This window comes from Melanostigma gelatinosum (genome assembly GCF_949748355.1).
Source record: "Melanostigma gelatinosum genome assembly, chromosome: 8".
NCBI classification, from domain to species: Eukaryota; Metazoa; Chordata; class Actinopteri; order Perciformes; family Zoarcidae; genus Melanostigma; species Melanostigma gelatinosum.
Genome location: NC_136641.1, coordinates 18,190,856 through 18,210,996, shown reverse-complemented (window position 1 = coordinate 18,210,996; position 20,141 = coordinate 18,190,856). Strand labels below are relative to the sequence as shown.

General features: G+C 40.5%; 2 protein-coding genes across 2 annotated transcripts; both read left to right on the top strand.

Annotated features, from left to right (window-relative positions):
• The first annotated feature begins 3,261 nt into the window (after positions 1-3,261).
• Positions 3,262-5,876, top strand: slc48a1a (solute carrier family 48 member 1a). The gene is made up of 3 exons (XM_079273358.1): positions 3,262-3,658; positions 4,128-4,295; positions 4,408-5,876. The coding sequence occupies exons 1-3, from the start codon at positions 3,529-3,531 to the stop codon at positions 4,542-4,544; spliced, it is 435 nt and encodes a 144-aa protein (XP_079129484.1). The 5' UTR covers positions 3,262-3,528; the 3' UTR covers positions 4,545-5,876.
• Positions 5,877-6,801: 925 nt separating this feature from the next.
• Positions 6,802-20,141, top strand: LOC306780701 (solute carrier family 26 member 9-like; the record flags this gene model as incomplete). The annotated part of the gene is made up of 22 exons (XM_079273135.1): positions 6,802-6,926; positions 7,148-7,287; positions 7,450-7,560; positions 7,715-7,890; positions 7,994-8,158; positions 8,252-8,404; positions 8,569-8,651; positions 8,759-8,906; positions 8,996-9,109; positions 9,701-9,778; positions 9,882-9,977; positions 10,066-10,172; positions 10,279-10,348; positions 10,439-10,531; positions 10,640-10,780; positions 10,913-11,155; positions 11,635-11,689; positions 12,016-12,152; positions 12,678-12,737; positions 13,590-13,673; positions 19,679-19,769; positions 19,897-20,141. The coding sequence occupies 22 exons, from the start codon at positions 6,802-6,804 to the stop codon at positions 20,139-20,141; spliced, it is 2,715 nt and encodes a 904-aa protein (XP_079129261.1).

The following is a 20,141-nucleotide window of genomic DNA, read 5'->3' as shown; positions in this document are numbered from 1 at the left end:
TCCAGCACCTGTTGCTCCTGAGTCAGTTCTGTTTGGGCATTACTCTTCCTTTCTCAGAGTTCTACTTCATTAACATGTGTGTTGAGTGAATGCCAGAAGCCTTCAGAGATCAATTCACTTTGAATCACAAACCCCCTTTTTATCAGTGTCATAACAGAAGCTATTGATTGCCTGCTCTGTGCGTTGATACTGCAAGACACATCTCCTACAATCCCTCAGAAAGAAAACAGTAACTTCGTACCAAGTTTAGACCCCTGTGACCACCTTGATGGATCATGGGGATGCTCCAGTCACTGCTGTCCCAAAAGCCAGTGTTGATAATAAGCAAATGGAAAATACTGTTTCAAGTGCGGCTGATATGTTTCCTGTGTTCTGGCTAAACTTGTATGACAGGTCAAAATGAAGGAATCCAGTTGTCCTTCTTCTGACCTCCTGAGGGAATGTTAACACGATGGTTTAGGTGATAAGGACGAGCACATTGCTGTTTGATAGTATCTGACAAAGTGACTGCGTTGTTTACAGCTAGACGTCACTGAGACAAATGTGACATGGGATTAGTTTTGAACCAAAAATAAAAAGCTTCAGCCTCATTACGGGAGCAAACTGCCTCTTTTACAGAGGGCTAATCTATGCTGGATGGGAATATTGGGAATCAAAAAGCTCCATCTCACAGGAGAGATTAAATGTAAACGACTGACACCTAAAACTCTTCTGCCGCTCTGGTCCCAAGTCACTTTGCATTGCTCAAAGCTTCGCCTCAAATGCATTTTAAAAACAAATGCTGCCCTCTATTGAGAACACAGATGCTCTGCAATCTACATCACTCCACCAAGTGGAGAGGAAATTCATGTAAACCTCAGGTAAATTTACACACACACAATTATTAGATGAGACTAAAGTCTATCGACTTTTTTTTATAGGAACCACCAAATGAAAGTCTGTTTTAAAAAACGACATGTTTTAATGATGGATGTTCATGCCCTTATATTTTATTACACAAGTAAACTAATAATAGTTTGTGTGTTGTCAGTGGTTCTGTCTCTCTCTTTTTTTGTATTTATTTATGTGTTTCTATTTAGATCCTCTGGGAATGGGAGTGGGATTTCCTGCAACATCTACGCCCAAGGAATGTTCACTTTGCCAACTGTCTTTGTTGTGCCTGTCTGGTGGTACACACACACACGCACACACACGCACACACACACACACACACACACACACACACACACACACACACACACACACACACACACACACACACACAAACAAGCATTTTCCTTCCTCTCCCTTGTCCAGTTATTAGCAGTGACAGGGAGTGAAATATTTTATTGGTTTGACCCCATGGTCAAATAAGGACTGAGGCAGAAAGTGAAGCAGACATGAGCGAAAACATGAAAACAGACAAAACAAAACGTAGTCAGCATCGTTCTAAAAGATCTACCTCATGCTGCGCATGTTGATGCTTACCAAATTAGTTCAGTCATAGATGCTAACCAGCAACAAATAACTTCAACATATTATTCAGAGCATAAATGACTTGCTTTGTCTGGAAATTTGAAGCAATTAGTGGTAAAATTATCTCTATATATCAAATTTGCTCATAAAATCTTGTCAGACATTTACTTTGTCAGACACGCTTACTTTTGCATGACGTACCATCTAATGTCCATTCTCCAGCTGATGAAATAAAACGTCATAAACTAACCAATATGTCAGTCCGTTACATCGTTTGGATAAGTGTTCAGATACTCACCACTGGCACACTCTGGTAAGGTTCTTCAGCTTCCACACTTGTGTTTTCTGCTTTCTCTTGCAGCCTTTGCTCTTTTCAAATGTCTGAGGATGATTTTTCTGTCATTGCTGTTTATGTGAGTTGCAGGGAGTGTTGCTGGACTTAGCTTCCTGTATCTTTCTGATTGGCCGTGAAGAGAGTGCCCCAGGGCTTGGGCTGAATACAGTCTGTGTGTGAATGTGAAGACATAATCAGTATATCAGCAACCTGACAGTCCTTGGCCTAATTTGCATTCATCGCAGTTATATTTAAATTCTATCAAGAACACTGCATATTTTAGATGTATTTACTGTTTTTGCTTTTCAAACTGTGCATCTTGTTTAATATTTAGTGGTTAAATGTAACAGGACATTTGCTGAAGTTCTGTTTGACGTACTTGTATGTTGCTTGAATATTTTCATTTTATGCTACACTATACTTCTACTGCACTACGACTCAAATGAAAACACCGTACCTTTTACTACATTTATCTGACAGCTTTGGTCACTAGTTACTGCACACCAAGATTTTTAAATGTATAAAACATATGATTAACTTTATACAACATGATAATAAGTTAATCATGTGTTTTGTATGTAACATATATTTAACTACCCAACAGTATATAAAATAGTTCAAATCAGCTCCACCTCAACCAAATTCCACAGAAAAATATGAATTATACATAAGTGCACCAGTAATAATGATACAATAAACACGCTCACAGGGGTAATTTTTCAGCATTTTAAATATACTTTTACTTTTGGCACTTTAAATACATTTTGCCAATCAGACTTCTTTATACTTAAGTACAATTTCTAATGCAGGACTTCAGCATGAAGGAGTGTTTTCAGAGTCTGGTGTTGCTACTTTTAGAGGATCAGACTACATCTTCCACCCCTATTTGTGAACTATTGTCTTTCTAGCTGACAGTAAGGATCAACAGTGCTTTTATTTCTTTTCCTGACTGTATAAACTTATGCAACATGTTTGTGTATCCATTTGTAATGTATCAACCAAACATTGCCTTCTCAGTGAGCTGCCAGTTGCCCACTGTACATCTCAAAAGACGATGTCATCAAAAGATCATAACAGTTTGACGTCAGAGGTCTAAAATTGCAGTTCTTCTTTCCTCCACTAGGGGCGGTGTGTTTGCGAGTTGGGGGTTTCCTCAGTGCAAAGATATTTTATTGTTGAAGTGATAGATGACTTCTCGGCAAATTGTTGAAAAGGCACCCAAACAAACTCGGTTTTTTCTGTATAGAAACGACTCTTCTGTATTTCAAGTGTTTTTTAACAGTGAAGTATACGTACAGACCAGTTAAACCGATGCAATTGAGTCATTATCGATATAATTGCGGCATCAGCTAAAGACGAGGATCCACGGTGAGCGTGTTTTCTCAGTCACAGCTTTGCATCTTTGCTATGTATCTCACATCAACACTTTTGTTGCTACTTATTTTTTCCTGCCTCTTAGCTTGAAAGCTTGTCTCATCGGGAGTTTGTGTGTCGTGCTAGCCACACGAACCGACCATTATTTAGCTTTTTCTAAAGCTAGCTAGCTAACACTGACAGGCGTCGTTCTCGCTCAGCCCAGGGGAATCTGATGTTGTCGTTTATCAATGCTATTACATAATAATACTGCGGCCGTAAGTTGTTGATGTACGTTACCTTAAAACCAGTCTATTGAGATAACATACGCCTTTAACTCGCACACCTGTTACAAACATTTGGGTGGCTGTAGTTGGATTTTTACAATGGGAGTCAGCAGAATTTACATTAGCATCGGATATTCTACCTTTGGTACCCTGGTTGGACTTTCGGCTTTCTTGGTCTGGAATATAGCATACAAACAGCCATGGACGGCGGCCATGGGAGGCCTGTCAGGTATGTTTACACACCTAACTGATAGCTTTAATTGTAAAGGTAAATGTCTCCGTGATAGTCTTATTCACATACCATTGGAGCATTGAACTCGGGCTGCATAATGATCCTTTTTGCAAGGCCTGCACAGTCACACATCACCATAATCATCATGTAACAAAGTGTTGGCTGTATTTACTCTGGTCCCTGACACGGTAACACATTATTTTGCTGTCAGTATTTGTTTAAATTAATGTTTTTGTGTGTGTTAGCTCGCTCATATGTCACACTTGTGCATATGACCAGATTTGTAGCTCATCCTCTGCATCAATATACTCTGACCGATATTGACTTTTTGAGGCTATTGACATTTTGTGTTTCAATTTTGTTTCTCCACGTGATGGGGATTTTTCAATATTTTCTGACACAAGCCTGTCTTAAAATAGGCCTACACTCAATAAAAGTGTGTGTGTTTCAACTTGTCTTTCAACAGGAGTGTTGGCGCTCTGGTGTCTTGTCACACACATCATGTACCTGCAGGACTTCTGGCGCACTTGGCTCAAAGGCCTCAAGTTCTTCATCTCTGTTGGTGCGCTCTTCTCAGCCTTGGCAGTGGCCGCCTTCATCACCTTCCTAACGCTTGCCATCACACAGAAGCAATGTAATGCTCTCTCTGCTGTTCCTAGTTTAGAATGAGTAACTTGTATGCATAAGGATTATAGGATTGATTTCCTTATGCAAGTATTCATCACATGGCTTTTTCTGTCCCTCAGCTCCTACTGACCCGAGGAGCCTTTATCTCTCCTGTGTGTGGAGCTTCCTGACTCTCAAATGGTCCTTCCTCTTGGCCTTATACTCCTACCGATATCGCCAGGAGTTTGCAGACATCAGCATCCTCAGCGACTTCTAGTCGGTACTGATTTTATGGACCGCGATGGACTTTGAGAGGTTATAGGCAGCCAGCAGGAGCTGGTCAAAGAGCTTTTGTAACAAAGAGGAGGAAGCGCAGACATGGCTAGCTTAAGAAGTCACCTGACTTTTACCATAAGGAGTTGCACTTGTTTTACTTGCTTAACAAGCTCTGTATTTGTATCTTCATCTGTTGTCCTACTTTTAATGATCCAAATCTTATATTCCTGTAAATAGTCTGACCTTCTGAAGACTGGAGCTGCTTTTGAGTTCATTGCTTGAGGCTTTGTATGGAGAGACATGCTGTGTTTTTAAGATTTTATCTTGGTGTTGTTGAATCTTAAAACCGCTACTACATGTAAGGAAATCCCCACCGTGACAGGCTTTTAATCTAATGAATAACTGTGAAAATACTCTTAAAGCTAAAATCCTCACAACCAAAACTAAAACCTCCTACCTGAAGCCACTCTGCTAATTGCTAGGTTGACCGTGTTTGCTGAAGTGCTTGAATGTTTGTACTCAAATGAGCTTTTTCATAGTTAACACCTTTGAACAACAGAATATTCCCATCACTACACAGTCACTGTCTTAGTGTCTGCAAAGGCAGTCTCTTAGCTCCCTTCATTGTCAATGTCCCAATTTGAGAAACCCTTTTTATTCAATCACTGATATGAATAGTTACTATTATTTAAAGTGTTTTAAAGAGGGTAGTTGATGTACTTTATTTCTCCCTTCTTATCCCACATTTACATTTAGAAGAACTTTTGTTCCACCATGGGGAGACTTGTTTTTCTTTTTTAGAGAGTCCACTGGAGAATGATGACATTCCTCTTAAGAGAAAACCCAAATTAGTTTGGTAAATAGTGCACTTTAGTCTTTGATATCGATGCCATTGTTTTGCACACAGATCCTGATGCAATGGAAGTAATTATGTTATACACAGTCATCTCTGTCTCACCATTTTAAATGTTTAAATACACTATTTGTGTGTAATTATTTTGCAGTTGGCATGTTTTGGCTTTGTAAGTGTTTTATTTCCAGCTGTCGCTCATGTCTACCTTCTACCATAAAACCATGTTAAATGTATTTTTGTTGGTGAGAGAATGAATGTGAGGATGTTACATGTAAATAGAATCTGAACCCATGAAAGCTGCATTTATTGTTAATTACATTATGTTGTCTCCTTGCTTTATACCACACCGATACAGCAGCACCCAACGAATCAACAATTTAAGGTGTTTCATTTCCTGAAGCTTTTCATTCTCTAAGCTCCACCCAGGAGGTATACAGGGTCTTAAGCGTAGCTTGATAAGGTATCAAACAACTGGGCAATACACACATCTGAACCAAATGCCTGCAGACGCTGTGCTTCAACAATAAGGTACAGTGATGTCTTCTTTTCAGACCTCTAACTTAATACAGAGCGATCGACTCATGTGCTACTGTCATTTTGATTCCTTTATCAGTGACCTCATAAGAGGCTGCACATCTTTAAAAAACAAAAAGAGGACCTCAGAGATTCAGCCGATCAAAACCTTTTACTGAATATGTTTGATGATTGAGTAATTGAAGCCCATGTGCAATGGATGCTCAACAGGTGTCTTCTTTTTGTTAAATGGTGAGGAATCTCATTGCAATTCTTGTCTTCAGTCAGTTATTTCTTCTTGAGCTTTAACCCTCCCTAAACTTTCTTTTACAACATAATAAGCACGTTTGAACAGAAAGCATCATTCATTTAAGGCGACGTTATAGTTTTTGACCAAAATGCTTGAGTGTTAAGTGCAGATATCATTTTTTATTTGTAGTTTTAATCAAATTATGGAATGCAGTAGAGTTATCCATTTTGTTTTCTACAGCAGGCAGACTGTAAGACTCATAGAGCGATCTTGTGCGTGTGCTATTATTGACCTAGTGTTGAGCTAATATTTTAACAGTCCACCTACCTGTGGCCTATTCCTTCACTCTTCAAGGTTAGATTAAGGCCTTGGACATGAAATGTGCTTCCCAAATGTAAAACAGGAGAAGTGCAATCCCAAAGATGCCCTTGTGTCCACAACTGTATAAATATAAACCTCATACGTTGTTTTTGTTTACGTGTGAAAATTAAAAGCATGTGCTGTTGATGACAATATTGATGATGTTGCTACTTTGACTAATTTTAGTAAAGTATAATTGCTAATGTAATTCAATTGCACCTTGGGGACATAGTATAAGACAGAGTTTTCCAAGGTCTTAATACATTTCGATATGCTGTAGCCATGCAAAGGGACCGCCCACGTTACGTGATTGACCGGCCGGCATATAACCTCCCAGACTTTGACGGAGAGTTTGCCAAGAAGAGTCGACAATTCCCTGTTGGAGAGAAAGTGAGGAAACTCTTCAGGTACAGAACTGCAATCTCTCCGCACACACAGTCAACATGAACTACAGGTCTTCCCATCACACAAACTCTACCTCTGACACGCTTTGTGTCTGTGATCAAACAGCGGAGAGCCGTGTAGCTATGAGTCAATACAAAGTTCAGACATGTGTTGTGGCCTTTCTGAAAGTAACTACCAGAAAACGTGAGCTCTTCAAAGAGTTTCCCTCGTTTGTTTCTGTCAGATGCTCTGTGCTGAGACTGAAGGGCTTGTTGTTCAGACGTCTGCCTGTACTGAGCTGGCTTCCCAAGTACAAAGTGAAAGAGAACCTGCTGTGTGATGTCATCAGCGGGGTCAGCGCTGGCACCATCCAGGTTCCCCAAGGTCAGTCGATGCTCTCCTCACTCTGATGCCTCTGTACTCTCTAATACCCACCGACTGAAGCTAGTTCCAGCATCGTTGGCTCCGGTATATAACATATCATTTGTATTTTTGTATACGTTGTCATGATTTACGTGTTATAAAACAGTTTCTGTTCTTTTCCAGGCATGGCATTTGCCCTCCTGGCCAACCTCCCTCCTGTCAACGGTCTCTATTCCTCTTTCTTTCCCCTCATCCCGTATTTCTTCATGGGCACTGCTCACCAGATGGTCCCAGGTAAACCAGAGTGATTTATCCACAGTGATTTCCTATAAGGACAGTGATAAGTTGCCAAGGGCTGCACCGCACTGTGCAGATCAGCTGTGCTCAGCCTGACCTTCCAGTTTGCAGTATAGCAAAGACAATAGATGTGACACACTACTTTCCATAGGTACGTTTGCTGTCCTCAGCATTATGGTGGGCATCGTGTGTCTAAGGCTGGCCCCAGAGTCGGACTTCAGTCATTTCAATGCCACTCTTAATGCTACAGTGGTGGACACAGACCTGATGAATGAGGTTCGCCTGGGAATATCTGGAACCCTGGCCTGTCTCACTGCAGTCATACAGGTACTCGGCACTAAAACCGGTCGTTCAAAGTGAAGCTTGAAAGACATGTGAAGTACAGTTTAATCGAAACGTTACACATTGGAAACTACTTGTGTCTGTGCAGATTGGCCTTGGCTTCATGCAGTTTGGATTTGTAGCCATCTATCTGTCAGAATCCTTCGTCAGAGGCTTCATGACTGCTGCTGGACTGCAGATCCTCATCTCAGTCCTCAAGTACATCTTTGGCATCCAAGTGCCAGCTTATAGTGGCCCGCTGGCTGTTATATATGTCAGTGAGCCCCCATATTTTGGCCAAAGAACATCAGAAGACTTTGGTAGTTTGGTTGTAATTAAAATATGTCATTTTATTCATTTCTCATAGACTCTCGTAGATATTGTACGTGGCCTTCGAGATACCAACATCGCATCGCTAGTATTTGCTCTGGTCAGCAGCATAGTTCTTATTGTGGTGAAGGAGCTGAGTGCACGCTACCGCCACAAGCTGCCCTTCCCCATCCCCATGGAGATCATCATTGTAAGTTTATAGTTTGTCATTTCTCTGAGGACGCAAAAGTGCACTTCTTTATTTTTTGTTTAATTTCATGAAGCTGCTATTTCTAGATGCTTGACAAATATACTATGTAAGGACAATAGTGGTGATTGATCAATGACCTATTGACCTATCCCTGTGCTACACAGGTTGTGGTGGCCACAGCCATCTCAGGCCCTCTGCATCTTCCTGAGATCTATCACATGGACATAGTGGGAGACATTCCTTTGGGGTAAAGCGCACATCAGCATACCTAGAATCAATGGCTGCTTCATTCATTAAAATGACTCATTTTTTTACTCTTCCAATTTAGATTTATATCTTGTCTCTATGTTCTAGTTTCCCAGCACCGATCCTGCCAACAGTGAGTCAGTGGGAAGACATGTTGAGCACAGCTTTCTCCCTGGCAATCGTGGGGTATGTAATCAACCTGGCCATGGGCAGGACATTGGCAGCCAAGCATGGCTACGATGTGGATCCCAACCAGGTACAAAAACTGCATATTTTTGACTTTTTTAGATCAAAATGTGCATTTTATTAGATTTTTATTAACACAACATACATATTCTTGTGCAGGAAATGTTGGCTCTAGGCTGCAGCAATTTCCTGGGGTCCTTCTTTAAGATCCATGTGATCTGCTGTGCCCTGTCCGTAACCCTGGCTGTGGACAATGCTGGTGGAACATCACAGGTGAGTGTTGCGTTACCACTTCTGTCGCTGCAGAGGTGGAAGAAGTGCTCTGATCTTTTAAGTAAAAGCCGTAACACCACAGTGGAGAAAAGTCTTTCCGTGAAAAGTCTTGCATTGAAAATAAAACTACAAAGGTACGAGCATCAAGTACTCATCATACAGAACGGTCCATTTCAGAATATTATATATTATATGATTGGATTTTAATTATTGATGCATGTACACTAATTTAGTGTTGAAGCTGGTAAATATGGGGCTTATTTTTATGTTATTTTTATGTTCAGCTGGGTACCAGCCAGGTCTTATCTTTACCCATACTCATAAATCAACGTATTTGTTAATCATATCTTGTGTTATTAGTCTAAAGTTGTCAAAAAAAATGTAATATTCGCCTCCAAAATGTCGTGCAGTGGAAGTATAAAGTACCATATTAAAGTACACGCACTTCAGCATTGTACTTAAGTACAGTTCTTGAGTAAATGTACTGCGTTACTTTCCACCACGGTTTCATTGTAATTATTGTCAAGTAATAACAAGAAAATAATATCTCAAACTGCTAACTTCTGCACCTCTGTTGCTGCCCTCTCATAGTTCGCCAGTCTTTGTGTGATGCTGGTCGTAATGGTTACCATGCTTGCATTGGGAGCCTTCCTGAAACCACTTCCAAAAGTAGGTGGACATAGGATTATGATACTTGAACAATTAGACAAAACATTTAAGTCGAAGTAAGAGAAAAATCCATGAGTGACCTATGCAACCTTGGTTTCGCCAGTCTGTGCTTGGAGCCTTGATTGCAGTGAACCTGAAGAACACTCTGCTTCAGCTCTCTGATCCCTACTACTTATGGAAGAAGAGCAAACTGGACTGCGTAAGTCAAAGCCTTGGATGCAATATTGCAGCACGGTGTGATGTCTTTTTTTCCTCTCCATATATTTCTGTTGTTCTTTCTCTTCCAGTGTGTGTGGGTTGTGTCATTCTTGGCCACATTCTTTCTCAGCTTGCCTTATGGAGTTGCTATCGGAGTGGGCTTTTCCATTCTGGTCGTGATATTCAAGACACAGTTGTGAGTAAATGCTCAGTTTTTTTTTGAACCAGAATGACAAAAAAAGACAATGGAGCAGAGCGTAAAGTGTTTATTAATGCTCATTTCAATCATGTGTTCCCCGTAGTCGTAATGGTTCGGCAATGGTTCAGATTATGGATACGGATATCTACAAAAACCCGAAGGTGTACAGTAAGGTATGAAAAGTAAATATTTCTGTGTATTTATTGTTGTTACACATAATTAATTCATAATTGTATCTAATCCTTTTTGTAATAACTCCACAGGTCATTTCAATAACCGGTGTGAAAATAGTGAACTATTGCTCACCTCTCTATTTTGCAAATGCTGAAATATTTCGCCAGAGGGTCATCAAAAAGGTACAGTTGAAAACACGACCTCTTTTGCTGTCACGCAAGGCTCGGCAGGCTTGAGTGAATGTGTTCATGTGGCTTGATAGGTGTTTACACAGGCATGTTTGTGTCTAGACCGGGCTGGACCCTGGCAAACTTATCCTGGCCAGGCGGAAGTTCTTAGAGAAAGAGCAGAAGGAGAAAGCGAAAGAAGAGAAGAAGGACAATGAGACACGAAGGAGGAAACCCAGCTCTTTGGTTAACATGAAGGCTCAGGTGGGATCAAGTATATATCATACATGACACACACGTGTTTGACCTAGCAGCTCGTATTTTCATAGATTTTCTGAAAATACAGCCTGTGACCTCTTCTGTACACCTTTCTCTATGTATTTCCTCTCAATCTAGACCGTATCTCAGCTTGAACTGCAAAGTGACTTTGATATGAGCGATGGCACTGCCAACATACCCGAGCCTCCCACCAGCTATGTCAACTTCCGCGGTAGCGACATTGAGCCGGGCGAGCAGGCGCCTGACCAAGAGCCACCCAGTCCCACACTGGAGTCCCAGCCCATGCCCTTCCACACCCTCATCCTCGACTTGGCAGGGGTCTGCTTCATAGACCTAATGGGCATCAAAGTATTGATAAAGGTGATATGCTTGTTTGCAATACCAAATTCACTTAAAACAACTGGTTCTATATTGAACCTTTTGAGTAATATTTTTGTACATTCAGTGTTCAGTATGGCACCGCTAAAGGGTTCAATATAAAGCGTTTTACAGGGTTCATAAAAGAACAATTAAAATACCTTTAATGGTTCTTTACAACCATGAAAAGGTTATTTTAGATTAAAGAGTACTTTCCACTGCAGTATGCCTTGTCACGGTGCTGCTGTTCTCCTCTCCAAGTCTCTCTGCAAGTCAAAGAACCCCTGAAACATGAAAGCTCATATTTTCTGTACAAATCTAATTTTGAACCTTTTTGCCACAGAAAGTTCTTTGATTTGTGAGATTGAACTCTGCCGTCCCTTACTGAACCTTTTTATGAGAGAATGTTTAGGTATGGGTGTACACAACAGTATATTCCATTATGCCTCTTAACAGTCTTCTTTTCTCTATTTGCCACGCAGATGAACTCGAGCTACGCGATGCTGGGCATTCAACTCTACCTGGCTAATGTCCAAGGTAACATCTCTGATGACTTCTGTGCATTTCACACCCGCTGGCATGGAAACAGAACCCTTGAGCATTACGTCTACAAGGCCTGTGAAGGACGCTGGTAGAAATGAGTGTAGTGTACGATTGTAAGTCAGAGATTTAATGTCTAAAACACTTGTCATAGGAAGCAAGGGACTTCCATTAAAGATACAGCGGTTATTCTTTGTGATTTATCACATTTAAGCATCAGTCAATGTTCTTCTCTTTAAATACAACTTCAGCGTTGTGTTGAAATCACTTGTTTCGCTCTACTTTAAGTCCTTGTGTGACGTTTGTTGTCTCGCCGCCTGCAGCCCAGGTGTATGAAGAACTGGAGGTCGGAGGAGCTTTTGATGCCGGCAATATTGGCCGCAGTAATCTCTTCCTCTCTGTCCATGATGCTGTTGTGTTTGCTCAGCAGACCTCTGGAGAGAGGCAAGTCTCCCCAAAGGTAGGCCCCCACTGTATGAAATAACCTTATCATACAAATCCCTTTCATAACATCACATACAAACACCTGCTGGTCAAAGGTTTTAAGGTGAGGGATATAGGGAGGGATTAAAGAGTGGAAAAGCACGATTTATTTTTAGATTTGACGCCGCTGTATGTCGCGACGGCGTTATCAGCGGTTTCGCCATATCAGCACAGTGCAGAGTGATGATTAGCAAGCCAGTTGGGCACACACAGGGACTCACATGCACGAACATTCACTAACATGCACATGCGGCCGGACAGCTACTTAAACAAAGCAGAGAGAAACTCAGACTGCACACAGTGGCAGCGTGACTTCATTCTCTGCTCACTATCTTTACGCAGCAAATAGTTGTTTGCTGCTATATTAATGCTCTGAATTTGGAATTTATCACTTTATAACTTTACAGTTACTTTAGCCAATGCATCGGGAGCAAAGCAATTTTAGTGTTTGCATTCATGCCTGTTTGACTTTAAATATGTGTATTTACTTTGTTGTCTGCAGGCAGAGAGAGCGAGACAGCAACTTGCCTTTAACATCAATGAGGAGAAGGATCTGGAGCAGGTATGCACTAGTTTTCCCATAATAGCTAACAAATGACAGTTTAGCCAACCTACTTTTATTCCCCATCAAGCCATTACTGTAAATCTAAGAGTAGTTTTACTTCTACAGGAACTGTTTTGAGCACTGATTGCTGCAGTGAAGACGAAGAGAAGAAACACACGGAAGATCAGTTAAATTAGTTGTTGCCAAAAATACTTCCTGTGCTTTAAATACTTCCTGTGCTTTAAATACTTCCTGTGCTTTGTCTTTTATCTCTTTGCAGACTATCAATTCTCTTAATACAATGTTTTACTCTGTGGTTGGGCACAGTCAGTACTTGACTCCACTGACAGGGGGTGGTACATACCAGCACATAACAAAGTAAGCGCTGAGCCCCCTCCCCTCAAAATAACCTGCTGACTGTGCAGTCATACAGAAGTGGTCCTGTAATTAACTGAAAGTGTGCATGGCCACAGCTGTGTTGTTTAGCCAGCTGAGCAGTCTGGCTAAGTCCCCGTAGAGGCCAGACACTAAGAAAGGCCAAACACAAATGAAAGGAGGAATGCATCAGCAGTTTCATGACTTAGTTGTCCATCACTTACCATCAGGCAGAGTAAAGCCCCCAAAAACAAAAACACTCCTAATTGTTGCCAGTTGCATCGGTAGAGTGACTCTAACAAAGAGAAATATGTGGGCCAACTACCTTGTGTTTGTGTAGCAGGTGCTTAAAGGCATGTGGTGTCTCGCCTCGCAGCGGGCTGACAGCACTGTTGGTATGCTTGTGATGCATGAATGGATTTATGAAGCGATTAAGAAATCATCCTAAGGTATTCTGGCACACATCTGCTCCTCTGCTCTCCTTCTTCTCTGCAGCAAATTGGCACCACAAGTGATTACAAGGTTTCTATGGCCATCAGCTTTAATTTGGAGCTCTGGGGAAGTCTCTCATCACTTAATGTGTGTGTGTGTGTGTGTGTGAGAGTTTAATTTCATCAACTGCAGCTTCTCCTTTTCCTTCTTTTCTCCCTCATTGTTTTGAGACCGGCTGTCGAAGCCCTTTGCTGCTTGGGCCTGATTTAATTAATTAGAATTAGGGAAATATTCAGACTGAAACAGTTCGACCATGGTTTGTCACATGGTTATGAGCCATTATGCCACTCTGCCCTCTTTAAATGTTTGACTGTACAAGAAAAGAGAACTTGACTCTCACATACCATGTCTCAGTTATACATAAGCTACATATGTGAATTAAATACTTCATAATTCTAACAGGTGTGTTCAAACTGGAAAAAAAAATGTAAAAATGAATGATTCAAAACTGTCAATGCATTCAAAAAAGTCTTGATTTTTGAGTGTATTGTACACTAAGTATCGTCCCACAATGCAATGAAGAAATAGAGGAGTTGCCCACAGCTGCAGAAGGTGGTTGTAGGATAGCTACAGAATAATATTGGAAAAACAAAAAATAAGTATTACATGTTTGGAAAAACATTTAGCTTTGTCTTTCCAAAATTGCAGTATTGCATATAAATGAAGGCACGCGTATTGTATGCCGTTATGCATTTCCTTGTAAACTAACTGCAAAAGTATACCAAGACGTGTAGTATATACAGTACATAGTGTACACAATGAGGAGGTATGTGTAGTATGGAAGTGGGACACTGCCTCTGTCCTATTCTTTCAGAGATTACAGTGCTGGATCAGTCAGGACAAAGCCCCTTTGCAGTCATGGGGTTGCAGTGCCTTGCTCAAGGGGCACTGTTTTTATTTACCACCCTTTAGTTCAGCTGCAGAGATGATGCAGAAGTTAGCATCGACCTGGTTTCCTCGACAAAAAGCCAATGAGATTCATCCATTGGATTTTTGGATTATTGCAGAAAATATGCTCTGTGGCAAACATTTACATATATTTATGACACTTACAAGTTTTGTTCAGCAAAATTATCTTCACATAAACAGCTAGCGTATACATATACTTCAAGACGGTCGCATTACTTCATCGTCATCACCACTAAGCTTGAGGTGCAGTAGTGATAACCGTGATGAAGTTTAGTCTCAGTTAGCCACTTTTTAGCAACCGCCTTTTTAAGACACGTTAATGCTTTAAATGACACAGAGGGGTAAGATCAAATCTCTGGTTAACCACGGGACCTTATTTTGGTCATCTAACCAAAAAGCCAATGAAAATAACCATTGACTTCAAGACAAAGGAACTGGAATGCTAACTCATTTTCGGGTTTTAAGACTCATTCATTCAGCGCTCTGTTACCAGAGGATTGACGGTCAACCCTTCTTTACTGCTGTTCTTTCACTCTCTGCCATCACATTTAAAGTTGTGGTGTATCGCTTTTATAATGTGTTTCTTTTATCTAAATGTAGGCAACTATAGGCCTTTTAATTTGACCTTCCTGATGTTGTGCCATGTAATTACACCTTATCGGTGAAGCTATAGGCGAAAAACAACAAACTCTCCTTTCTGGTCATATGATGATGACACTGAATTATGAAATGCTTCGAGCTAAAACCTTTTTCAAATGAGATGCTATTATAACAGACTAGCTTCTCAATCCCTGTAATTGCAAGTTCACATAAAAATTAATTGTACACCTCTTGCACATTCATTGACCATGATGGTTTAATTAACAAGGTCCCTTTTTAGAAATTTGAGTTGTAGAGATACATTTGTTGACACGCCCAGTGGTTTCATACGATTGAGACTAATTGCATGGTGTCAGAGGGTATCTGCTCGTTGAGTCATGGGACCTTGTCATTTAGAGCTTGCCCTGAGAAGAATATTCAGCTCTGACCTTCCACAATCAAGATTTCATTTTAATAAAGAGCCAGGAAGCAATTGTTATCAAGATGATTGTTGCATACTGTGGGCTTGTATGGGAGAGAAAATGAGAATGACAGAGCAACCAAAACCGTTGCTGGTGATTGAAATAGAGTCCGCTTGACATTGATCAAGCGATAGCAGTTGGTGCTTTGCATATGCATTTTCGAGACTTATGTTTGGGGATCTATTTCGCTTAATTAACAAGCCAGTTTGCAGCCAGGGAATCATAAATCTTGATTGTGCAATATCAGCAAATTGTCTTTGGACAGGGTTTGTTTACGAAGTTGCTGAGGGCAAATCTGACCACTGATAGCTGGTATTAATTAATGTATGCATTGTCTCATTCCAGTAGTTCAACAGCAATTAAATACACCAACAATCTCTGGTGATTAATTAAGGCATACAATGATTGAGTCTGCGTCTCTGTATGCATAATTATTTATAGTTAAATGAAGCCACAACCCCATGTCTGATGGAAAATGCTGCAACCTGCTTGGCCAATTTTTGTTTTTCTCTTTTGCAACCTGTAGATGTAATGATTATTTCATTTCATGGTAATATCAAAATGAAGTCACTGTGTTGATCATTTCTAAAGATACTGCCCTTTATGGAATGATAAAAACCACAAACAAAATGTGAAATTGCTGCTGCCGCAAAACACCAAGATGTACTTCTATGTTTTTAGCATGTTTGTTTTGTGGGAAGGGAAGAAAGGAACTAATTTGAATTCCATTAACAGTATCATAAAAACCAAAGCTGGCATTAGAAGATAACGCTTTAGAAAGATAAACTAATTTGACCTTCCTTCAGAACATGCCATCGAGACAAAGAGAGATTTGCAGCTATCGTGTTGGACAGATAGTGTCATCAGTGAGGTGTTTTGTCATCCCATCAACTCATTAAACCGAGCGGCAGGTACTGTTTGCTCTCCTGTCTTCTTATTAGATGAAAACTGCAGCGTGATGACTGCAGACACTAGCTCCTTACTGAGCCGTTCAGTATCAGCGGGGGAAATTAGACAAGACAACGCAAAAACAACGCAGTGTGGTGCAACGCTGAGGGAACTCATTAGAACACTGCAGCATAAGAGGAAGCCGCATGATGCTTTGCAACCTGTCATCAGGGCTGTTGTGAGTGTTATTACACAATCATGATTTGATAGCTTGTGCACAATTACTTCATTCATTTTAAAAACGTTGCCTGATAAAAAATAAAATACGGTGAACCAGAGCTCGTGATCTGCTGTCGTATATTCGTGTGTAGAACCATCTGTCTTTGAATTATTCAACAAGATCTTCAGGTGACAGGATGCCAATATAGCTGTGAATGTATGGTTATAACCGCAGCAACCCTGTATTTGAACATGTGTTTGTAGGAGACAGGGTTGTTTGAAGAGATGATTGGACACATGCACAGTGAGGGTAAAGGGCTGCTTTGAAAGTCGACAAGAACCATCAGTTTACTGCTTGACATACTATAAAAGTCAGGTTTGAAGAGTTGAACTGTCAGGAGTGTGGCTCAGGTGATACTTGAAGGAGACTTCAGAGACAAAGACCGGCTGTGTCCGAGTGTCAACAAATGTCTGTCAGGCAAAGCAGGCTGAGGCCATTAACCACGCAAGCATTAGCAAAATTGCCCCGTGCTTCAACTATATCAGGATCATTAACGCAAACATTTGCAAATTAGCAATTAGCTCCACACGGTTCTCCAAATGATACTCATTCATTTCAAAACAGAAAGCTTACAAAGGAAAATACATTGGACACCTTTTACACTGATCACTTCTGGGGATGATCATTATAACCGGTTTTCTTCTTCTTTTTCTTTATTTCTAATGCGGATAACCATCTTATTGGCATTATATATATTTTATTACATGCATACAAAACGCTACTTACTGAATGTTATTAATACAATACAGTTGCTTAAACAGAGCTTCAAATTACCGTACAAATTCAATTCCAAATAATTCAACTTCAAATAATACGGTACAGTATATAAAGTATATAAAATGCATGCATTTCCATACAGTTGCATTTGTATAATTTCAACGGGGCTGAAAATAAACTGTAGGCCATCAATGCCTAATATAAAAATAAAATGTATCCCACATGTTGTCATGCATGCAAATACCCAAAATGAACACTGTAAGCAGACTACTCTATTAGTACAAGCACATTGTTCAAACAGCTTTTGTGTAGGAACGATTCTGTCCAGAGCTTTTTGATCCATATCAGCGGTAGATCACTGTAACATCACTATAGCCATTTCCACTGTCGGGGAGAAAGAGAAAGGAGAAATGGTGGGTTTGAATTGCAGTGTTTCTCACTAAAAGTGTGGTTCAGCCCAGTTTGATTTGCTCTCTCATTGTCTGGTGTCCCATGGGTACTTCTGTCTGCAGAGCACCTGTCTGAAGCTCAGAGGAGTAACCTCTGCTTTTATCTCAATAAACAGGCAAGCCAGGCAGCATTATCCAAAGCCCTTCACTGCTTTTGTTTACCTCTCTATCATGACTTCACTTTCAGCAGACAAATTCAACCCTGATGTGTGATTTATTAACTATTAAATTGGAGCTAAATCAAACTCATCAATTGTATGCATGAAGACTGACACGAAGCATATTGCCTGTACTTTAAACGGTGTGTGATAATATCACAAAACATGAATATATTTCAGTCTTTAAATGCTTAAAACTTCAACACAATGTGCTTTATGCCAGGCAGCAGAAACCGACAACTTGTTGTGCGTTGGAAGAGGGAAATTTGCAATTCAAATGTCTTTTGGTTGCACATCTACATGCACACAAGTACCCAAGACATTCCACTCACAGCTTTGGCCTTTAAACATGTTTAGGCTGATGAAGCATTTTCCCGTTAGTGTGACAGCAGCACTGCTTGGTGATTCATTGTGCCTTGCTCTTTTTCAGCAGCTGTCTAACTGCACCACGTTATGACCATCTACTCACCTCTCTCTTGCATTTAACAGCGACAAATCTTCATGCTGTAACCGTCCACAGCTGCTCTTATAGGTAAAGCAATAAAAAAACAATATCCATTATATGTCAGTTTGTAAAATATGTTTGTGTTCGAGTAAAAAATGTTACTCACTGAATATATTCCAGCAGTTGGGCTTTTATAGCAGAAATGATCTTTTCATATATAACGCTCTGAAGTGTGGCTACATTTTGTGGAGGGAAAAATCAGCATGGTTATATTCACAGGGGGCCCCGAAACCTCTAACCTCAAGATATGTGAATGAAAATGAGTTCTATACCTACGATGCCGATGAAGTCTGGGACAAACACATTTTTGCATGCAGTATAAATTAGTTACTTGTCTTGTGGAGCCAATCAGCCCAATTGTATTCATGAGTAATGATCAAAGTCTCCATGGTAGCCATTTCACATATTCAGACCACGTTCTTTAAAGTCAATATCATTGTATAAAATGACCTTTTCTGACTTTTAGGATGACCATAGCCACGTGCAACTTTACAACCACAAATAGAAACCTAGGGTTCCAAAGTTCTCGCCATCCAATCGTCGAAAAATGCAATTCTTGTAGAAATCTTTAAATGTCAAAAGGTTTTGATATTAAAATCACAGTATGACTTTTTTTTTGGTGTTCCTCAATGTCTTTGTGACTAAATGTGGTATTTTGGAGGGATTTTTAAAATCAGTTGTCTTGTGGTCAAAAATGGTTAAATATTGCACTGAATCTGTGTCACAAATGGTATCGTACGTTTGTGCAGCAACAACTTATGAGATGGGAATGGCCAACAAATACTAATTTGTATAACATTCTAAGCCCTTATACTTTCAACATTTGAATAGACACCTGACCAAAGCAGTGTTTATTGCAAAACTAGAAATGCTTTTACACACAGTGCTGAACTGCTTCTTAAATTATGCTTCAGGTTCCCAGATGATGTGCACTTCATATACTGTTGACCAGGTATTGTCCCCTAAAGAGACCCTGCCCCCCTAAAAGAGACACAAATGTGCCTATGTTAAAGAGGAGTGAAGTAGAAGAGGTAAAAACTGCTCATGAGTAGAGTTACAATATATTCATGACTAATTTCCCAAATTCTGTTGATTGTCTGCCGTAATGAGTCGTTGTGACCACAGGATGGCACTGTGGCTTTATCTGTAAACCCACAGAGCCGCTCTCCTCTGATCAGCAGTGAAAACTTTGAAGAAGACTCAGATTCCCCCCAAGGTAACCATGAAAGACAAAGTTGTGAGAGCTGGAGCTGAGGCTATTAAAAAAAAAAAAAAAAAGTATTACTGTAAAAGGGCTGGTGTTGTGATCTTGTTTCCTGTGATCCATATATATTGAGCAAAAGGGAGAGTGATGGCTGAGCGGGGACTGCAGCACCTCAGTGGCCCTGCAGATGAATGGAGATGCAAATGGTGGGAGGGGGAACTTAAAGCCTTCAGTGACGCTAAGCACACCCCAGAGGCCCCGGTGCAGAACGCTCAGCCTCAGCACATCAAGGACACAGCCTCTCTGTCTGAGCGTCCTCTTTGCACGCATCGCATCCGTCCATCTACGTTTTCATCCAGACAAACACTTGACTCCTTATGCTGA

What these genes read in the sequence shown, in the direction of transcription:
- slc48a1a (XM_079273358.1), top strand. Translation starts at nt 3,529, where the DNA reads ATGGGAGTCAGCAGAATTTACATTAGCATCGGATATTCTACCTTTGGT. An exon ending in GGCCATGGGAGGCCTGTCAG is followed by an intron (nt 3,659 to 4,127) that starts GTATGTTTACAC and finishes GTCTTTCAACAG; the next exon opens with GAGTGTTGGCGCTCTGGTGT. An exon ending in TGCCATCACACAGAAGCAAT is followed by an intron (nt 4,296 to 4,407) that starts GTAATGCTCTCT and finishes TCTGTCCCTCAG; the next exon opens with CTCCTACTGACCCGAGGAGC.